The following is an 18,028-nucleotide window of genomic DNA, read 5'->3' as shown; positions in this document are numbered from 1 at the left end:
GTCCCCCAAGAAAAGTCACAGAGTGGGGATGTCTGCAGGCCCCCAGATGAGAGCTGTTTCCTTTGCACGCTCCTTGGCAGCCCTCTGTACAGGGAGGAAGGGAGACCCTCCAGGGAGGGTCTGGGCTACGGGTCCCCTAGGAATCCCGCCCCGGCAAGTCCCAACCCAGGCCTGAGGGAAGGACGCAGGGAGAGCACTCCACACTCAAGACCACCCCCACCCCAGCACCGGAAAAAACCTACAACCCAAACCCCAAAGGCAGGAGATGGCCAAATGGCTTCTTGGGGAAGCATTTCACAAGTGGGGACTCGTGGTCTGTCCATCGCCTTGAATTCGAGCGGTCCCGCTGAGTCACCCCTGAAGCCTCTGGTGTTGAAACTGGTCCGGTGCCTCGTGCTGATTAATGAATTACAAATCCCCCACCCATGAGCACTCTCCTGGCGGCTGGGAAGAGGAATGAAGAACCCTGTGAACTTGAGGGAAAAACCCTCAGCCAAGTGCCCTCTTCTCTCCTCCACGCTGGGCAGTGGGCCTGTGTTGCCCTCTTCCTGCCCCCCACGGGGCATTGTGAGCCGGTTAGTCACCTGCCCCAGCCCCGGAGCCTCGCTTAGCCTCAGCTTTTGGAAATGGGACAGGCGGCGGGACAATAGGCAAGGGGGGCGGTCAGCCCAGACAAAGGGCAGCAGGAAAAACACCATCACTTGCTTCGAAGCCAGCTCGCTGGCATTTGGGAGGATGTGTCATTGCATTTACTCAGGGGGAGGGGGAGGGGGAGGGGAGGGAAGGTTAGAGACTTGGAGGCAGAGGTAGGGTGAGAGCTGGGACCCCGCCGGGCAGGGGGCAGGCGCCCCGGGCCGACACCGAGGGAGAAGAAAAGGAGAGGCCGGCTCACTCCCCTGGCTCTTGGGAGTTTGCAGAAGCACTGATGCCCTCCCGCCCCCTCCCCCAGGGAGGCCCAGGGTGGTACCGCCGCAGCCTCGCCTCACCTCACCCCCCCTCGGTGTTGTGGGAGGGAGAGGAGCCCCAGAAGCCCTCCCTTCCCTCCTCCCCCCTCCTCCCCCCACCCCGGGGAGGGCCGCTACAATTTGTGGTTACAGCTTTACACGTCAGAAAAAAAAAGTTTGCAGAATGTCCCACACCGAAAAAAAAAAAAAAATCCGAAACCGAGCGAAAAAAACCTGCGAGTGGGCCTGGCGGATGGGATTATTAAAGCTTCGCCGGAGCCGCGGCTCGCCCTCCCACTCCGCCAGCCTCCGGGAGAGGAGCCGCGCCCGGCCCGCCCGGCCCCCAGCCCCATGGACCTCCGAGCAGGTAGGAGCCAGGCGTCCGAGGCCCCGGCCCCCGCCCCCGCCCGGGAGCCGCGAGATCCGGTTCCAGTCCTTCCCCCTGGGAGTCCCGAGCCGGGGCCCGGCCGGGGAGCCGGGCGCTGCCCCCGTCCGCGGGGCTCGGGCCAGGGGAGGCACGGCCGGGCGCCTTCGAGAGGGGCCGGGCGGGGACGCGGCATTCCTTGAGTCCGCTCGGCGGGGAGCCCCGGCGGCCCGCAGACCTGGGAGGCGGCCACCTGGAGCCCGGCGAGGCGGGGTCGCGGGATCCCGGAGGAGAGAGCCCCGCGCAAAAGTCGGGGAGAGCGCGTCCGAGGCGGGAGCGGGGCTGCGGGAGGGAGACGCGGCGCGCGGGGAGAAGGGGGCCGGGAGAGGAAGAGGGAGGGAGGGAGGGAGGCACGGGGAGCCCGAGGCCGGGCCGGCGGCAGGCGAGGAGAGGCCGACACCTCGGGCCGCGCCGCTCTCCCTCCCCGGCCCGCCGGGAGGGGAGGGCGGGAAGGAGGGCGGGCGAGAGTAGAGAGGAGGGCGGAGGGCAGAGCGGAGCCTGGCTGGTCCGGGCCGGGCCGCGGGAGTCGCGGCTTCCTCGCTGCGCGCCGCGCGGCCGAAGCCCACCATGCTGCCCGCAGCGGGGGAGCCGGCGGCAGGTAGGGGCCGGGCGGCGGGGCGGGAGGCGGCAGCGAGCCCCCCGGGCCGGCCCGCCGTGGCCTGGGAGTGATTAGTGCGGGGGGCGGGCGCAGCCCGGCCGGACCGGGCAGGAAAGTCTGTCACCGGCCGGGGAGCTGAGGCAGCGGCCGCTCGGCCCCGGCAGCCCGCGGGAGGGCGGGCGGGCAGGGCAGGGAATTGACGCGCGGGAAAGGGCAGCGGCCCGGCCGAGCCCGGCGCCCGGCGCCCCGGACCCCGCCCCCGCCCCCGCCGCCGGGAAGGGAGAGACCGGGCGGGAGCGGGCCGGGGGCGGGGCCGGGGGCGCGGGGGCCACACAGGGGGAAGGCGCCGCCGCTTCGGGGAGGGGGCCGGGAGCGAGAGGTCACCGCCGAGGGTGAGGGCCGGCCGAGTTCTCGGGCCGAGCCCCTCGAGGGAAACCCCAAGTCCCCGGGCCTCGCCAGAGTGCCCTCATCCCTGCTCTCCCTACCTTCCTTCCCAGCAACTCCACACTGCGCTCCAGAAGCCCTCCCCAGACTCCCAATCCCAGAGGACGCGTCCCTGTTTCCTCCTGCGCCCGGCCTGGCCCTCCCCGCTGGGGTAGGAGGGGGCTGCCAGGAGGGGAGGGGGCTGGAGGCTTGGCTCGGCAGGAGCGGTCCGAGCCTCGGAGAGAGGCTGTGGGTGCAGGCACTGGACCCACTCCTCTGTCAGGCGCTCTCTGACCCTGACCCATACAGGCTGACACCTCTGAGCTTTCACTGTCCCCACGGACCCCCTCCCGGCTCCAGGAGCACACAACTGTTCCCCCCGCCCCCGCCGTAGGACACAGGGATACATCCCCCTGACAGATCAGACCCATTTCCCCCACTGGCTCAGACACCCTCGCTGCCCTGGAGCCAGGCACTCAACCAGGGGAGGAAACGGGCATCAGGCAGAGGTGGCAGCAACTGTCACCCAGCCGCCCCAGAAGTCTCTCCTCCCAACTGATGTAATGGCTCCCTCTCCCCCTGGCAGAGCCCTGCGCTGGGCCCGTTCACACTTCTGCACACCACCCCTCTGCACCAGCTACTCCATTAGTGACACTTCACATTCCTCCCCACAATCGCACCTGCCTATTCACACCCTGGCTCCTGCACGCTCCCTCTGAGCCCCTCCCATACCCGCTGGATAACAACACCTTTTCAAGCACACCTACACAATTGCCGGACTCTTTCCTTCATGTTGCCCCTGTGCCTGCCTTCTGCTGGCTGCCCAGCTCCCCGGCTCCACCCAGGGTCCTCTTGCAGCACCATCCGGACCCTCTGGCTCCAACAAAAGCCCAACTCCTGGGTGGGAATGGACTCCACAAGGCTGGAAGGCTGGCCCGCCCATCTGTTTCTTTCCCTGGGCCTCAGTTTCTTCTTCTGTCATTTAGGCTGGACGAGAAGGGCAGGGAGAGGGCTGCTGATGAGCACAGCAGAGGTGGAGCATCACGTGGTCTGGAATTTCACACGCACAGTGTAACCCCTTCACACAAGCCCAGTCACCGGATGAGCTGGTGACAAAGTGAGGTCTCCTCACTTCTGGGCCCGTGTGTACCCACTCACTAAGCCGATTCTCAGTTGCCTGGGGGATAGGGAACCAAGGAGAGGATGGAAGGGAGAGAAGGAACAGAGGGGAGGGCAGCCAGCCTAGAGGACAAGGAAAGATGGGCTGTTTCTTTGGGCCCTTCCCTGAGAAGGGGGGCTGGGAGGTGACCCCCAGGGCCGTTTCCTGGATCTCACACCACAGTGGACCCACCACCCCCTAAACCACTCGTCCCCTCAGTGCACCTCAACAGACCCCTCCAAGGTCACCAGGATGCCAGTCCTGGTCTGGCCTTTCCTCTGGCTCCCACATTCAGCCCAGCACCTCTGGAGCTCTGCGATGCCTCCCCGGCTCCTACCTGTTAGGCTGATGGCTCTTAGCCACCAATCCCAGGTGCACGGTCTCCTGGCTGACCTGTCCTACCCACCCTGACTACCCTGGCGTATTTGCACTGCTGAGCACCCTACCTTCACTGCGTGAGGTCAGACTGGGGGAGACAGGCTGAGGGGGCAGCTGCCTAAACACGCGTATACGGGTATGCCTGCCTGTGTAGCCGTGTCAGGGTGGCCATGCGCTTGCGTGGGCTGAGTGTGTGTGTGTGTGTGTGTGTGTGTGTCTGTGTGTGTGTGTGTGTGTGTGTGTGTCTGTGTGTTCATGAGGGGGGGCCTCGGTTCCCAGGGCCCAGGGATCTGGATGGAATTAGGGGCTGGCCCGGGCGGGGGCCAGGATGGGGGGTGGGGGGGGCTGCAGCAGGAAACGTGAGCTGCTCTCATTAGCTCCTCACGTGCTCAGCTGGATTTATAAACACAGGGGAAGACGGGATGTAAACAATCAGTGGGCAGCAGCCAGAGGCAGAGCTGGGGCGGGGGCTGGGCGGGGGGCCAGGACTCCGGGAGGGGGCCCAGGAATCAGCCCCCGGTGGCCGGTCCACCTGCACACCACGAGCCTGGGGAGGAGGATGGATATGAGGGCTCCAGGATGCCCACTGGGCTTGCCCTCCTAGGAACACAGGCAAGTGGCGAGCTGTGCTGAGTTCCAGTGCTCACGACTAAACCACAGGTGTTCCCTGCCCCAGAAGGCTTTCAGTTTTGCTGCCTAAGATATGGGACATCTTGCCCAGAGTGGAGGCTGTCCTAATGGAGTGTAGAGCCCTGTCACCTTACTCCTCTCCTGGCCTCTTCTCCCTCTGGATTTCTGAGGCTCCTTCCCTCTTTCTGGTTCTCTCCATGGGTCAATCCCGAAGCGCCTTCAGCTTCCCCCCCCGCCCCCCCCCCCAGGCTTCAGTGACACAGTTACCTCAGAACTGAAATATTCCTGGAAACACCGGCCTTGTCTGGTTAATTTCATGAGCCGTTTTTCTGCCCAGATGACTTCGTTCTTTTTGCAAAGGCTTCTCCCCCTGCTGTCCCTGTATAGGGAGCCAATCCTCCCCAGGGATGTCCTGCAGGGCCCAGAAGGGGAGGGGGCAAACAAGGCCCAGAGCTGGGTTCCTGACCCCCCCTACCCCCCCGCACCACCGTGGGCCAGGCAGAGCCCAGTCCCAGAACTCTGGCTAGCAAGGCTGCCCAGAGCAGTGTGTGGGGTAAAGAGGCGAGCCTAAGTGCTCAACTGCTGCTTCAGCTGGGACCCTCGGCCTTGCCACTAACTGCGAGAAGAGACCAGGCTCAATCCTGAAAGCTACCTCAAGGCTGCAAGGACTGCTGCCCACCTCAGCAGGTCTCCAGCCTCTGAAACTAACCCCACATTGTACCCAAAGGATCCTGGAGGTGACTCAGCCAGATAGCCAGGCTGAAGGCAGCAGAGGAGAAGGGCCTGGAATTGTGTTGGGATGTGAAGAACGGAGAATAGCAAGGAACTCAGAGAGTCAGCAAGAGCTAGGGGTGGAAAGAAAGAATGAGGAAGGGACCGTTTGGGAGGGAAGCCACAGGCTGCAGATGGGGAAGAGGAGAAGGGGAGCCTGTCTCCCCAGGGAGCAGTTATGAGCCTGATCCTGCTTTCTGTCCTAAAACACACATGGGTAGGGCGCACACTCACACACACACACACACACACACACACACAGCCTAGAACCAAGAGCCCTCCACCCGAGAGGGCAGGGTTCCTGAGACTAGTGGCAGCCCTGCTACTGCATTCTGTCAGTGAAGCCAGCCAGGAAAGCATCTGAGAGTCAGGACTGAGCAGCTGCGCCATTGCCAAAGTTCCCACCTGAGCCCTGCACTCTCAGAGACATTCCGTAGAGTGTGACTCCTAAACCCCTCCTCGTTTGTAACCCTCTCTAAAGCCCCGACCCAGTGTTATGACTAAGTCTAAACCTACCTAGTCTTAATCCTTTCTTAACTCCACACTTATCTTAAGTACAATCAAATTGTTAAACCCCCATCCAACTTATTTCTATCAAAGCAACGTATGTCATTGTAGAAAATTTGACAGTATATAATGTAAACTATACAGGGTTTTTTTGTTGTTTGTTTTTTGTTTTGCGGTACGCGGGCCTCTCACTGTTGTGGCCTCTCCCATTGCGGAGCACAGGCTCCGGACGCGCAGGCTCAGCGGCCATGGCTCACGGGCCCAGCCGCTCCGCAGCATGTGGGATCTTCCCGGACCGGGGCACGAACCCATGTCCCCTGCATCGGCAGACGGACTCTCAACCACTGCGCCACCAGGGAAGCCCTATAATGTAAACTAGAAGAAAGAAACCACTCGTGATCTCACACCTACCCAAGCTCAAAGCCCAAACTAGCCCTACTCTTGCTGACAGGCCATGCATCACCCCATCTGACAGCTAAATCAACAAATTCACAAACCTTAGCCCCAGCCAACCCTCTGCCTGCCCAGACCTAACCACATCCCCCAGCTGGACTCAAACCTCAACCACACTCAGTCAGCCAAATCCCAATAAACTAACCTGAAGCTTTGAAAGGAACCCAGTCCGTAAACCTAACCTAGCTCAATGCCAATTATAGCCTTACTCTACCCTAACCCTCATTGCCACTGCCAGTCCCAATGCCCACTGACTCCTGGCCTAGTGCTCTTGACCTTGGACCTCACCTAAAAGCTGGGAAAGTCATGTTTCCCAACTGCCTAGTCTGTCCTCACAGCATTGACCCCCTGGCCTCTGGTATCCTGCGGGGCCCAAACCCTCCAGCACCATCATCAGACAAGCCCTACTCGGCAGATACATCATATTCTCTCTCTCTCTCTCTCTCTCTCTCTCTCTCTCTCTCTCTCCCCCCCCCCCCCCCGCCCCCTCTCTTCGCTGCAGGCAGATCACTGCAGATCACCGGGTCTCATTCAGGTCACACTTTTCCCCATCCAATACCCTAGAGGAGAATGGGGCAGATCTCCACGCTGCAGCCAGCCTCTCAGAGTGACACTAAATCTCCTTCAATCTAAGTCGATCCTACACTTTCCACACCCGGGAATCAAATCCCAGAATGTACCCACCACCGCCTGCCGGAGCCAGCCCCGTGTCCTTCAGCCCGCCCCTGGTGGTCCACAGCTCCACCTTGCCTCTGACCCCGGTGGTTTGACCCTATGTCCTGCCTCTGGCTCAACTCCCACTCCTGGCCGCCTCTGGGGCGCCCCTCTCAGGGCTGACTTCTCTCAGTTTGAAGCTCTGACACGTGCTGTTTCCCAACCCCTTGGCTCCCCCTAAGCTGCAGTGGGACCCGGAGGGTGGGAGAGGAGGCCGAGGTACACCTGGAACCTGGGAATACTGATCCTGATCCGCAGTCCCTGGCCTGGTCCCCCATGTACACACACACACACGCGCACGCACGTGCACACACACATGTACGCATGTTGGCACACATAGCGACTTAGCTGACGTACAAATACTCTCCAGTACCTCCTGGTAGACACACAGGCCAAGTCCTCTTCCTCAGACACATACATGCCTCCGTGCACACACTTTCTCAGGCCAGGAACACTCCCCTCTTCCACTCCCCGCACCTCCCATCTGGTGGTCCACCCTCACCCCCTCCCAGCCTATGGTGGGGACAGACACCTGAGGGGTTGCTAGCTAGCTTCCTTGACCGGGCCGGGCCACCCTCACGCTTCTCGCCGTCTTGTCCACAGGGGACTCGTGGGGGATGCTCGCGTGCCTGTGCACCGTGCTCTGGCACCTCCCTGCAGTGCCAGCCCTCAACCGCACAGGGGACCCGGGGCCTGGCCCCTCCATCCAGAAAACCTATGACCTCACCCGCTACCTGGAGCACCAGCTCCGCAGCTTGGCTGGGACCTATGTGAGTATCCAGGGCAGCTCAGGGGCTGGGAGTTGGGTGAAGAATGGGAGTGGGGGAAGAGAGGCCCACCGGTGGGGGTCCTGGTGAATGATGGGTTGATGGGGAGGGCCTGTCCCCGCCCTTCCCTCTTAGGGAGGGCGCCCCTCCTCCCCATCCCTGGCCCCAGGACTAGGCATGTGGGCAGGCCTCGCACCCGCCTTGGCCCCTCGCCCTGCTGGCTGCCGGCCCAGCCGCCCGCCTCCCCCTGGGGGCCGGGGAAGTCTCCTCTGTTTACACCATGTTGTGGTGTCTCTCGCAGGGGTGGGGCTGGGTGGGGATGGAGGGGCCCCACCTCCCGTGCCTGTGTTCCAGCTCATCTCTGCCCCAGACCTGGGGCCCTGCAGCTCTGGACCCATGGGCCTCCCTTCTGTCTGCCTCTCCCATCCTAGCTGGGCCTCCTAGGGGGGACTTGGGGGAAGGGGGCTGCAGGGAACCCAGGCCAGGAGTGGCAGGGGGTTCAGGGTGCAGTTGGACCCTGTGCCATAAGGATCTGGGGGCGGTCCAGAGGTGCTCAGAGAGCCCAGGAGGGAAGGCAGGAGGGTCAGGGTTCCGAGGACCGTGGGGAACTGGCCCCTCTTCCCGTGTTCCTCTTCCACATCCCAGACCCTACTTTGGAGCCAGGGAAAGAAAGGGGAGGAGGGTGGCGGGGGGAGCTGGCTCTGGCCCCAGGATACACCGAGGAAATGAGTTTGTCTCTGTGCTTGTCAGCGTGGGAACCTCCCCCGGGCCCTTGCCTATCCCAGGCCTCGCCCCTTGCTTCTCCCTTTCTCTCCCAGCTGAACCATCTCCCTCGCCCTTTCCCGGGGCCCCAGGCCTCTCCCCGGAGGCTTGGCAAGGCTCTCTCCTCTTCCCCAGACTGTCCTCGATACCCTTCCTCCTGCCCAACTTTTGAGATGGCCTCACTTTCTTCCTTCTGCAGCCTTGCGCCTATGAGCGCTTCTTTGGGGGCTTAGTGAGTACCTTGTCCCCTGCCCTTCAGCTGGTGGACCATGCGTGCCAAGGGGCAAAGGCAGCTCGGATGGTCATGAGCCCCTCTGCCTTTCCACCCGCTCTTCCCTCTCTGGTTTCCCGTCCAGAAAACCTTTGCTTGACTGCTACCCCCCTAGCTCCCGACCCTTTTTCTCCCTGGGCTGCCAAATCTCTTGAAGGAGTGGTCTGCAGCCTCTGCCTCCACTTCCTCTCCACCCACTCACTCCTTAACCCCCTGCAATCTGGCTTCGAGGCCACTGGAACGGTTCTCTCCAAGGTCGTCAGGCACCTCCTTCTTGCCAAACCCAATGGCATTTCTAAGGTTCATTCTCCTCGCTCTCTGTTTTGCAGCCCCACTGCTGAGCGTTGCTGCCTTCTTGAACTCCTCTCCTTGGCTCTGACTCTCCTGGTCCACCTTCACCTCTGCAGCCTGGCCTCCTGGGTCCTCATGGCTCCTCTTCCTCTCTCTCCCAACCCCCACAGTGGGCGCTCTCCCAAGGCTGGTACTCTCAGCCAATCAGCGCGTCCTTCCTGAGTTTCTCCTGCGTGTTATTCTCTTTCTGCACTTCTCCATAGGAGAGCTCATTACCCCCATTGCTTTAACTGTCACCTCCATGCAAATGACTTCCCCAGAGAAACTTAGGGGAGGCCCGAGAACAGAGAGGCCTAGCGTGGAGGTGGGGCCCGTGTCAGGGGACACAGGAAATAGCAGCTTTGGGGGCAGGTATCTCCCGGCAGGCAGGAGAGCTGGCTTCTCCGCCCCTCTCCCTCCCCATCGCCCTCTCCTTTTCACAGCTGAACTACCTGGGCCCCCCTTTCAACGAGCCTGACTTCAACCCACCTCGGCTCGGGGTGGAGACTCTGCCCAGGGCCACTGTCAACCTGGTGGTGTGGCAAAGCCTCAACGACAGACTGCGGCTGACCCAGAACTACGAGGCCTACAGCCACCTCCTGTGCTACCTGCGTGGCCTCAACCGCCAGGCCGCCACGGCTGAGCTGCGCCGCAGCCTGGCCCACTTCTGCACCAGCCTCCAGGGCCTGCTGGGCAGCATCGCGGGTGTCATGGCAGCTCTGGGCTACCCGCTGCCCCAGCCTCTGCCCGGGACTGAGCCCACCTGGACGCCTGGCCCTGCCCACAGTGACTTCCTCCAGAAGATGGATGACTTCTGGCTGCTGAAGGAACTGCAGACCTGGCTGTGGCGCTCGGCCAAGGACTTCAACCGGCTCAAGAAGAAGATGCAGCCTCCGGCAGCTGCGGTCACCCTGCACCTGGAGGCCCATGGCTTCTGATCCCTGACCTTTACCACCGTCTCTTTCCCCTCCCCCTTCAAGCCCTGCTCCCACTCTGGGAGGGAGAAAGGCGTACACCAACACTTGTTGAGCCAGGAGACAGAAGCCATGAGCCTCTAGCCCTCCCTGGACTGGGAGGAGGGTGTGATGCAATAAGGCCCATCCCCTCCCCGCTTCCCTAAGTCCTACGGGTCTGGGGAAGAGGTGCAATAGGCCCCATCCCATTTCCACAGGACGTGATGCTCAAGGGAACCCACAATGGTTCAAGTTGGTGCAAGGCTCTCACAGCTTCCTGCTCCCTGCCAACCACTTGCCAGTGCCCACCCAGCCCCTCAAGTGGCACTGCTAGGAAGCGTGCCTGTAGGGCAGGGAGGGGGCCACCATCGCATGTGCCTTTCTGGGGTGAAGCCCTTTGGCTGCCCTGCTCTCCTTAGATGGGTGTTGCTCCCCTACCCCCAAATAACTCAATACATCCCATTCAGGAAACAAACACAGTGGCAAGTCCAAACAGGAAGAGATGGGATCAAAAATGGAAGAGGTGGGATCTGCATTGGAGGTAATACTGAAAGCAGAGGGGCAGGGACAGACTGGACCCAGGGGTCCCCAAGGCAGTCGGTGGCACAGGGTGGCAACCAAAAGGACATTGCCTTGAATTTTCTTGCCAGCCCCAGGGTGCCTCCAATCCGCCCCCTTTCCCAGGGTATCTGTGGGTTGCCCAGGCTGGGGAGGGCAGCCATAGCCACAGCCACAGAACTTCCTGAAAGTTTACATTGCAGTAGCATTTCGGGGTGCGGGGGGGCAGCTCCCCCAGGCCCTGCCCCCCAGCCCCACCCACTCATGACTCTAAGTTTGTTGTATTAATATTTATTTATTTGGAGATGTTATTTATTAGATGATATTTATTGCAGAATTTCTATTCTTGTATTAACAAATAAAATGCTTGCCCCAGAACTTCATCTCTTTGCTTGGCCTTGCCCCGCCCCCTGGCTCTCCTCCTTGTTCTCCGGGCCTTCCCGCCTCCTCCCCACCACCCCCGCCCACCCCCCACCCCCCGCCCCAGCCCTACACCTGCTGGTGGAGGGCCAGAAGCCCAAAGGTTAGCTCAGGAGATGCCAAGAGCTGGGGAAGAGGCTCTCTCCCCTGTGTCCACTGGGAAGACATGAACACAGCAGACTCCACTGCTGCCCCTCCACCTACCCCCTCCTCTAGTCCTCCCAAATATCTGTCTGTCGCTTACCTTCCTTCTCCCAGCCTTTGCTCGTCTACCTCACTCTGGCTTACTTTAGGTCTTATGGGTCTGCCCCCCTGCACAGCTGTCTTTCTGCCCTCCAGTGCTCTCTCCAAGCCCCGCGCATTTAGCCCTCAGCTTCCCCAGGACACCCACCTGTGGCCGGCTGCCGGAGTCCCTCAGCAGTGACCCTCACCTTCTCAATACCCTTCGTCTCCCAGGGAGGGTGACAGACTGAGGCCAAGTATCAAGTCTCCGCTGTGACTCTACACTTTTCTCTCCAACGTAAAACAGCCGATTAGGGGGAGAGAGAGAAACTCCTATTGGACCGCGAGCAAACGGGACAGATGCTGTTTGAGGGATGACCTGAGATCAAATCCCAGGTCCGTAACCAGCAGCTGAGTGACCTTGAACAAATGATTTAAAGCTCTCTATTCTCCAGTTTCCCCATCTGTAAAATGGGAATAATCAATACCTTTATAAGAACGTTGGAAAGGATAAGAGAAACAACGAAGGGAAGATGCTTGGCTGAGGCAGCCGCGGTCAGTAATCACAGATGACTGATGTCTGGCGTGTCGGGACGCTCTAGTGAAGAGCCACTGGGTAGATCGATGGGCTAACTGCTCCCAGGTAATACGGGGATACTTTACCAGGGCCTCCTGGAGACAGTGCCCTAAGCAAAGGAAGCAACAAACGATGGTGATGTCAATCAGTTGACAAATATTTTAAAGACCTAATTACCTGCCCATCACCGTGCTAACTGGTGTTGGAGAGCCTAAAGAAGTCCAAGGCCTGACTTGGCTCCTGCCCTTACAGAGCCTGCAATCTCTCTGGGAAGAGAGCGAGCTTACCTGAGCCGATAAGAAACAAAAGCACGCTCACATGATGTGCACTGGGAGATAGTGACAAGTGCAGAGCCACCAGAAAAAGGGGAGCTGGGAGTGTAGGTGCAGGAGCGACAGGACCTGCTTGTGGGCAGGGCGAGCCAGGCTCTGCCGAAAGTCCCTGAGTCACCTGACCCAAGTTGGGGTGAACACATCCACCCAGAGGAGTCCAGGCTCTTCTGGCAGAGATGGCTGCCCAGGTGTGGCCAGGGGCAGCTGCAGGCCCCACCACCAGCCTAACTAGATAGAAAGGAGAGGGCCTCTGGGCTGTCTCCATCCAGAGGCTGTGCTGTGAGGCACCTAGCAAGGGGCTAAATGGGATACAGGGAGAAGGAAGGTACGTCCCACGCTACATACTGTGAGCTTCCTCGGGGCAGATTCTGAGTCTTCCCCTTCTCTCTGTCCAGCACCCAGCTCAGGCTCAAGCTCAAGTCCAAAGAAGGTGTTCAATTAGTGTGTTGAACAAAATCTGGGAAGAGGGACCAGCCCCCCCATCCCCCCATCTTCACCCCCTGCCAAATGCTAGAATCCAAAGCAGAATTTGATTAAGTGCAGAAAGACGCAGGCAAAGTACTATTTAAGTCAAGAAGGAGGGAGTGATCGCATCCAGTTGGGCGAGGGCCCTGCTGGTCTGCTGGGCCGTGGGCCCCACAGGGCAGGAAGTGGCGTCTGAAGTCCATGCTGTACTCCCAGTGCCTAGGACACAGTAAGTGCTTCCGCGTGGGACCTGATGCCGTTCTTGGAGGATGGGCAGGACAAGGGCTGTTGTGTCTGCCTCCCTTTTAAGCAGGTAGCATCGTGAGGGCATCCCTGCAGCATTTTAGCACAATGCTGGGCACAGGATAATGTACTCGATAATTTGATTTAAACAGATTTAAAGAGTGTCAAGACAATAGTGCGTGAAAAGCCAAGAGAAGAGAGTCTCGAGGCAGCTGATCCGCAGTGTCAGATGTCCCAGGAGAGCGGAGGGGAGACGGGTGGGGGTGGGGGTGGGTCTCCTCCCTGATTACCACCTCTCTGGTAATCAGGGAGTCACAGGCCACCTTGGCAAGAGCAGTTGAGAGACACCGAATTGTGAGATTAAAGATGGAGATGGTGAGAAGAAAGTCGGATGGGTAAATCTATTCCCTCCGGAGTTTGGTGGCAAAGTCAACATCTAGAGGGAGCAGCAGGATCACGGAAGGTTGTTTGTTTGGTTGGGTTTTGCTGTTGCTGTTTGTTATAAATTTATATTTATTTATTTATTTATGGCTGCGTTGGGACTTTGTTGCTGCATGCGGGCTTTCTCTAGTTGTAGCGAGCGGGGGCTATTCTTCATTGCAGTGCACGGGCTTCTCATTGCGGTGGCTTCTCTTGTTGCGGAGTATGGGCACTAGGCATGCGGGCTTCAGCAGTTGTGGCACGCGGGCTCAGTAGTTGTGGTGCATGGGCTTAGTTGCTCCACGGCATGTGGGATCTTCCCAGACCAGGGCTCGAACCCGTGTCCCCCGCGTTGGCAGGCGGATTCTTAACCACTGCGCCACCAGGGAAGTCCCCTGTTGTTGTTTTTTTTTTTTTAATTTTTGTTTGTTTGTTTATTTGTTTTTTTGTGGTACGCGGGCCTCTCACTGTTGCGGCCTCCCCCGTTGCAGAGCACAGGCTCCGGACGCGCAGGTTCTGCGGCCACGGCTCACGGGCCCAGCCGCTCCACGGCATGTGTGATCTTCCCAGACCGGGGCACGAACCCGTGTCCCCCGCATCGGCAGACGGACTCTCAACCACTGTGCCACCAGGGAAGCCCCCTGATGTTGTTTTTAAATGGAAGAGATCAGAACATGGTGCTGCTGTGTGAGGGGTGGTGGCTGGAGAAGGATTGGGAGGTTTGGGGAATGGAATCAGGGACAAACAGAAGAGAATCAAAAGGGTTGCTGGGTAGCCATGTGGCACCAGTGATATCAGCAAACACATCTCTGTCATGGACTCATCGGCATGACTGTGACATTCCCTGACATTTCCTAGCAAGCCAGAGGTGGGGACAGAGTGAAGAGAGGCTATTGCCCAAGGCTGAGGACAGGCAAGCAGGGATGGCAGTGAATCAAAGGGCGAGAGACTCTAGAGGGCTAGAGATTGCACTCTGAGTGACTGTCAGCCCAGCGCTGCATATGCCTACAGGGTGGGGAGTAGAGGGAACCAGTGGCAGGGGTGGGGGGCAGGGGGTGGACGCAGAGGGGAGCCCGGCCAGAAAGGGCATTTCAGAGTTTGAGTTCTTGAACTCTCCCCCAACAGCTCCCTACTGATGAGGTCAGGGGTGTGAGTCCTTCCTTTGGGTTTGGGTGCTGTGGACCACCAGGCGGGTAGCTCCGCATGCATGACAGCTCATCAGGTTTTCTGTGAATGGGTTTGTCATTTGTTCTCCATCCACAGCTGCTTCAGGAGAGGTGATGAGTTTTCATTGGTTATCTTAGGGTCCACCTCTCAAGTACGGTCTTATAGTCAGGCGCCCACATACACAGAGGTCAATTTAAGAACCTGGGACACCTAGGGCCCTGCAGAGTCACAGGGGGAAGGGCATCATCTCTAGAACGAACGCCTTCTGCTCCCAGGAAGGTTAGGGAGAGTGGGAGAGAAGGAGAGAAGGCCCTCCTCCCTGTCACCTCCAGATAGCATGCTGTGGAGGGGAAATCTCATCCTCATCTTGGGTGCCTGGGAGCACACCTGTGTTTGAGAGGATGCCTACAAGATGGAGAACTGTCACTTGGGCGAGGCAACTTCTGGGGTGGGGGAGTGGATAGAGTAGAGGCTCTGCTGGGGGGCAGCAAGGGGGTAGTCATGCCTTGCCAGCTTCCTGCTTTTGCAAAGACTGACCCATATCCAGGACTTAGGTCCCCCTTGGTAAGTGGGGAGACTCACTGAAGCACGCACCACACACACACACACACACACACACACACACACACACACACACACACACACACACACACACACATTCCCCACTTGCCATAGCCATCCCAAGTGGGGAAGGGCCAAGGGAGGCCCTTGTTCCCCTTAACCTACAGGGCAAGGGCTAGTGATCCAGGCCTGGCTGAGCGCTCTGATGGGTGGCTCCCCCTTAGCTCCCCCTTATTCTCTGGAGCCACAACTGTCCCTGCCTTTGTTCCTTCAATTCTTGAGCTCCCTGACTCAGCCTGGTTCCCCAATTTCCCAGCAGTGGACAAAGCCGTTGTCAGTAGGCTGGGGGTAGGGGCATTGAGGGAGTAACTGTGAGCTTTAGAACCAGAGCTCTGGCCCTTTCCCCAAGCTTCAGCATCCCTCAGCCTTCCTAGTTCAGAGGTCACCTCTAGGCCCCTCTCCAGTTTGTCCTGATCGCCAAGGCTAGGCTGATGGGGTGGAAACTTAAGTAGGACCTTCCTCCCAGCTGGACAAAGTCTGACACCTGGTGGCCAAGGTGAGGAATGGCCGGAAGGGCCCCTTTTCAAACCTCCCTAGGATTGCCCTAGAGCCAGGAAGGCCAAGGTGAAAGGGGAGGTGATGGGAGGAGGTTTGGGTGGGGTGTTTGGGACAGAGCAGAAGAGACGTCCAGCGGCAAAACACCCAGACCTAGGGGAACTTTTGCCTTCCGCCCCTTAAGCCCACGGGGCCAGAGAGCCTGGAGCAGGAGGAAGGAGGGTGTCTGGGAGGGTCAGGAGGGACCAGGAGGAGCTGCCTGAAAGAATTTGCCCCACAGGGTGGAGAACGGGGCCAAGGGTGGGAGTCTGGCGCCCAGAATCTCCAGCTCAGGGTGGGTGGCAGGGCCTGAGGGCCTGAGGAAGGGGGATGCAGGGAGAGGGAAGGAGAGCGGGCTATGCCCCGCACCCCGCTGGGCCCCAGGCAGCTGATTCCCTCCCTGCACCTGCCCCCACCTTCCTAGCTCTAGCTGGCTCTCCCCACAGGCCCCATTGTGACTGGGGGAAGGGAAGGGACTCTTAGGGCATGTGCGCAGTGCTGAGGCCCCCCCCCATCCTGCCACATTGTCTGAGCTAAGCCAGGTCTAATCCCCCTTCCCCTTGGAGCAGTCAGTGATGGGCCTCAGCCCTAAAGAAGGTGCTGGGATCCTGTTCCAGTTCTTTTCTCTCCTTTTCTCTTGCGTTCCCCCAAGACTCTGGCCTTGGCTGTGAGGCAAGGGCCTTGAGTGTTCCCAGGCCAAGGTGCAAAGGTCACTCCTGCCAGTCTCATCACCAGCCTCTGGGGATCGAGGCTGACAAGGAACCTACGCCTGGGTCTCGGGAAATTTCCTGAAAGAAAGAGAACTTAACCCCCAGGTCAGACCTCTGGCCTGGGCTTCCAGCCTGAAGCCTGAACTGTGTGTGACAGGACCCAGGACAGCAGTTTTGGGGATAGGCCAGGAGATTGCCTGAATAGGGATAGGGGTTCCAGGAAGGAAGGTTAAAAGTGGCAGACAGGGTTGGGGGAGTAAAGAGGGAAAAGACCTGAGGGTGGGCAGGCCAAGGTCTGGCCTCGTTGCGCCAGCACAGCTTAGGACTTCAGATGCCTCGTCGGGGAAGGGTACCAACTGGACAGAGACGGCTCCCAAGCCCCTGGGTGCCTACTCCTTCGAGCCTTAGGGCTTGATCCCACTGCTGCCCGACTAGGTGAGGGGGGCAACGCTGCCTGTGGGGAGTTCCCTCAACTCCAGGCCGGAAAGCCAGTCCTAGGGTGCCTGCACTTGAGCGGATGACCTGGACTGGGGCAAGCTGAAGGCCAAGGGACACATCTTCCAGGCTGAGTGGGAGAGGCTAGCGGGGCCTGGGCCAGGCAGGGCTGTGGGCAGCTGGCAGGGATGGCCCAGACAGTGCCCAGAGAGCAAGCCAGGGTGCCAGAGAGGAGAGGGACTAGCTCAGGCGGCAGTAGGAGCCGCTGTGGCCGCCCAGCAGCATACCCCATTTCACGCTCCCTGGGCGGTGGCAGGGCCCCACGGCTATCAGCTTTCAGAGGTGGGAGGGACCAGGAATGAGGAGGGGTCTGCCCCACCCATGGCTCCCTACTCCCTCAGGGCTTTGTGGGCGCAGGAGGTGGGTGCCACACACCTCCAGACACGCCCTCTGAGGAGGGGTGGTCAGTCCCACAGAGCCTGGGCACCATCCCTCCCTGGAGCGCTCTGTGCCCGACTGGACCCCCACACGGAAGCCCTTCCCAGGCCTGGTGGAGAGGGCCTCCCTGCTTCCCTCCCCAAGGCAGCAGGGCCCCTGTCTGCCTCAGCGTGGGCCCCACTTAGTCCAGGAGGCAGAAGGGGGATTAGACCAGGCCCAGCCCAAACAGTAAAGCAGGGAAGGGCCCTCCAGCCCCGTGCAGTGCACCCATGAGCTCTCCCTCCTCCACTCCGCCCTCCTTCAGGAAGGGATGGGGAGAGCCAGGCGGGAGGAGGCCCCTGAAGACATGGCCGGCTCGTTCCAGCTCCTCCTCTTTGGTGGTCTACTCTCCACAGCCTTCTCCTCCCATGTGCCCACAATCCTCCTAAGGCAGAGTGACAGGGGGAAGGCAGAAGCCTCTGAGCAGGCCCTTGCACCCCGGGAAGGAAGAACTGGATGGGGTCTCTGGAGGGCGATGGGGCTGGGCTGGGCCTCACACTGATTCCCAGACTCCTGATGGCCGATGGCCGGCGCTTTCGCCTGCCGCCAGGAAGCTGGTGAGGAGGAGGCGGGTATAGGGGTGAGTCAGCGATGACAGGAGCCCAAGGGACAAAGGTCATGGGTGGAGAATTGAGAGACGCTGTTTACAGCAGCCCACCTCTTCCAGGAGGTCTTCCAGTGCTAAGCCAGCCTCAAGGTCCAACCCACTGTGACCCTCTCTTCCCCCTTTTCCTGTTTGTTAGGAATTTTATCCTGGCACTGA

General features: G+C 60.1%; 1 protein-coding gene across 1 annotated transcript; it reads left to right on the top strand.

The window, feature by feature from the left end:
• The first annotated feature begins 885 nt into the window (after window positions 1-885).
• On the top strand, window positions 886-10,262 carry CLCF1 (cardiotrophin like cytokine factor 1). The gene is made up of 3 exons (XM_082844447.1): window positions 886-1,311; window positions 7,605-7,771; window positions 9,575-10,262. Exons 1-3 carry the CDS (start codon window positions 1,296-1,298, stop codon window positions 10,067-10,069), a joined length of 678 nt encoding a protein of 225 aa, XP_082700573.1. The 5' UTR covers window positions 886-1,295; the 3' UTR covers window positions 10,070-10,262.
• Window positions 10,263-18,028: the final 7,766 nt, after the last annotated feature.

The sequence above is a fragment of the Leucopleurus acutus genome (assembly GCF_964270905.1).
Source record: "Leucopleurus acutus genome assembly, chromosome: 8".
NCBI lineage: Eukaryota > Metazoa > Chordata > Mammalia > Artiodactyla > Delphinidae > Leucopleurus > Leucopleurus acutus.
This window is presented reverse-complemented; position numbering and strand designations above follow the sequence as displayed.

Excerpts from the sequence above, each read along its gene's own strand:
- CLCF1 (XM_082844447.1), top strand. Across the intron at positions 7,772-9,574 it reads GCAGCTTGGCTGGGACCTAT|CTGAACTACCTGGGCCCCCC; the intron begins GTGAGTATCCAG and ends TCCTTTTCACAG.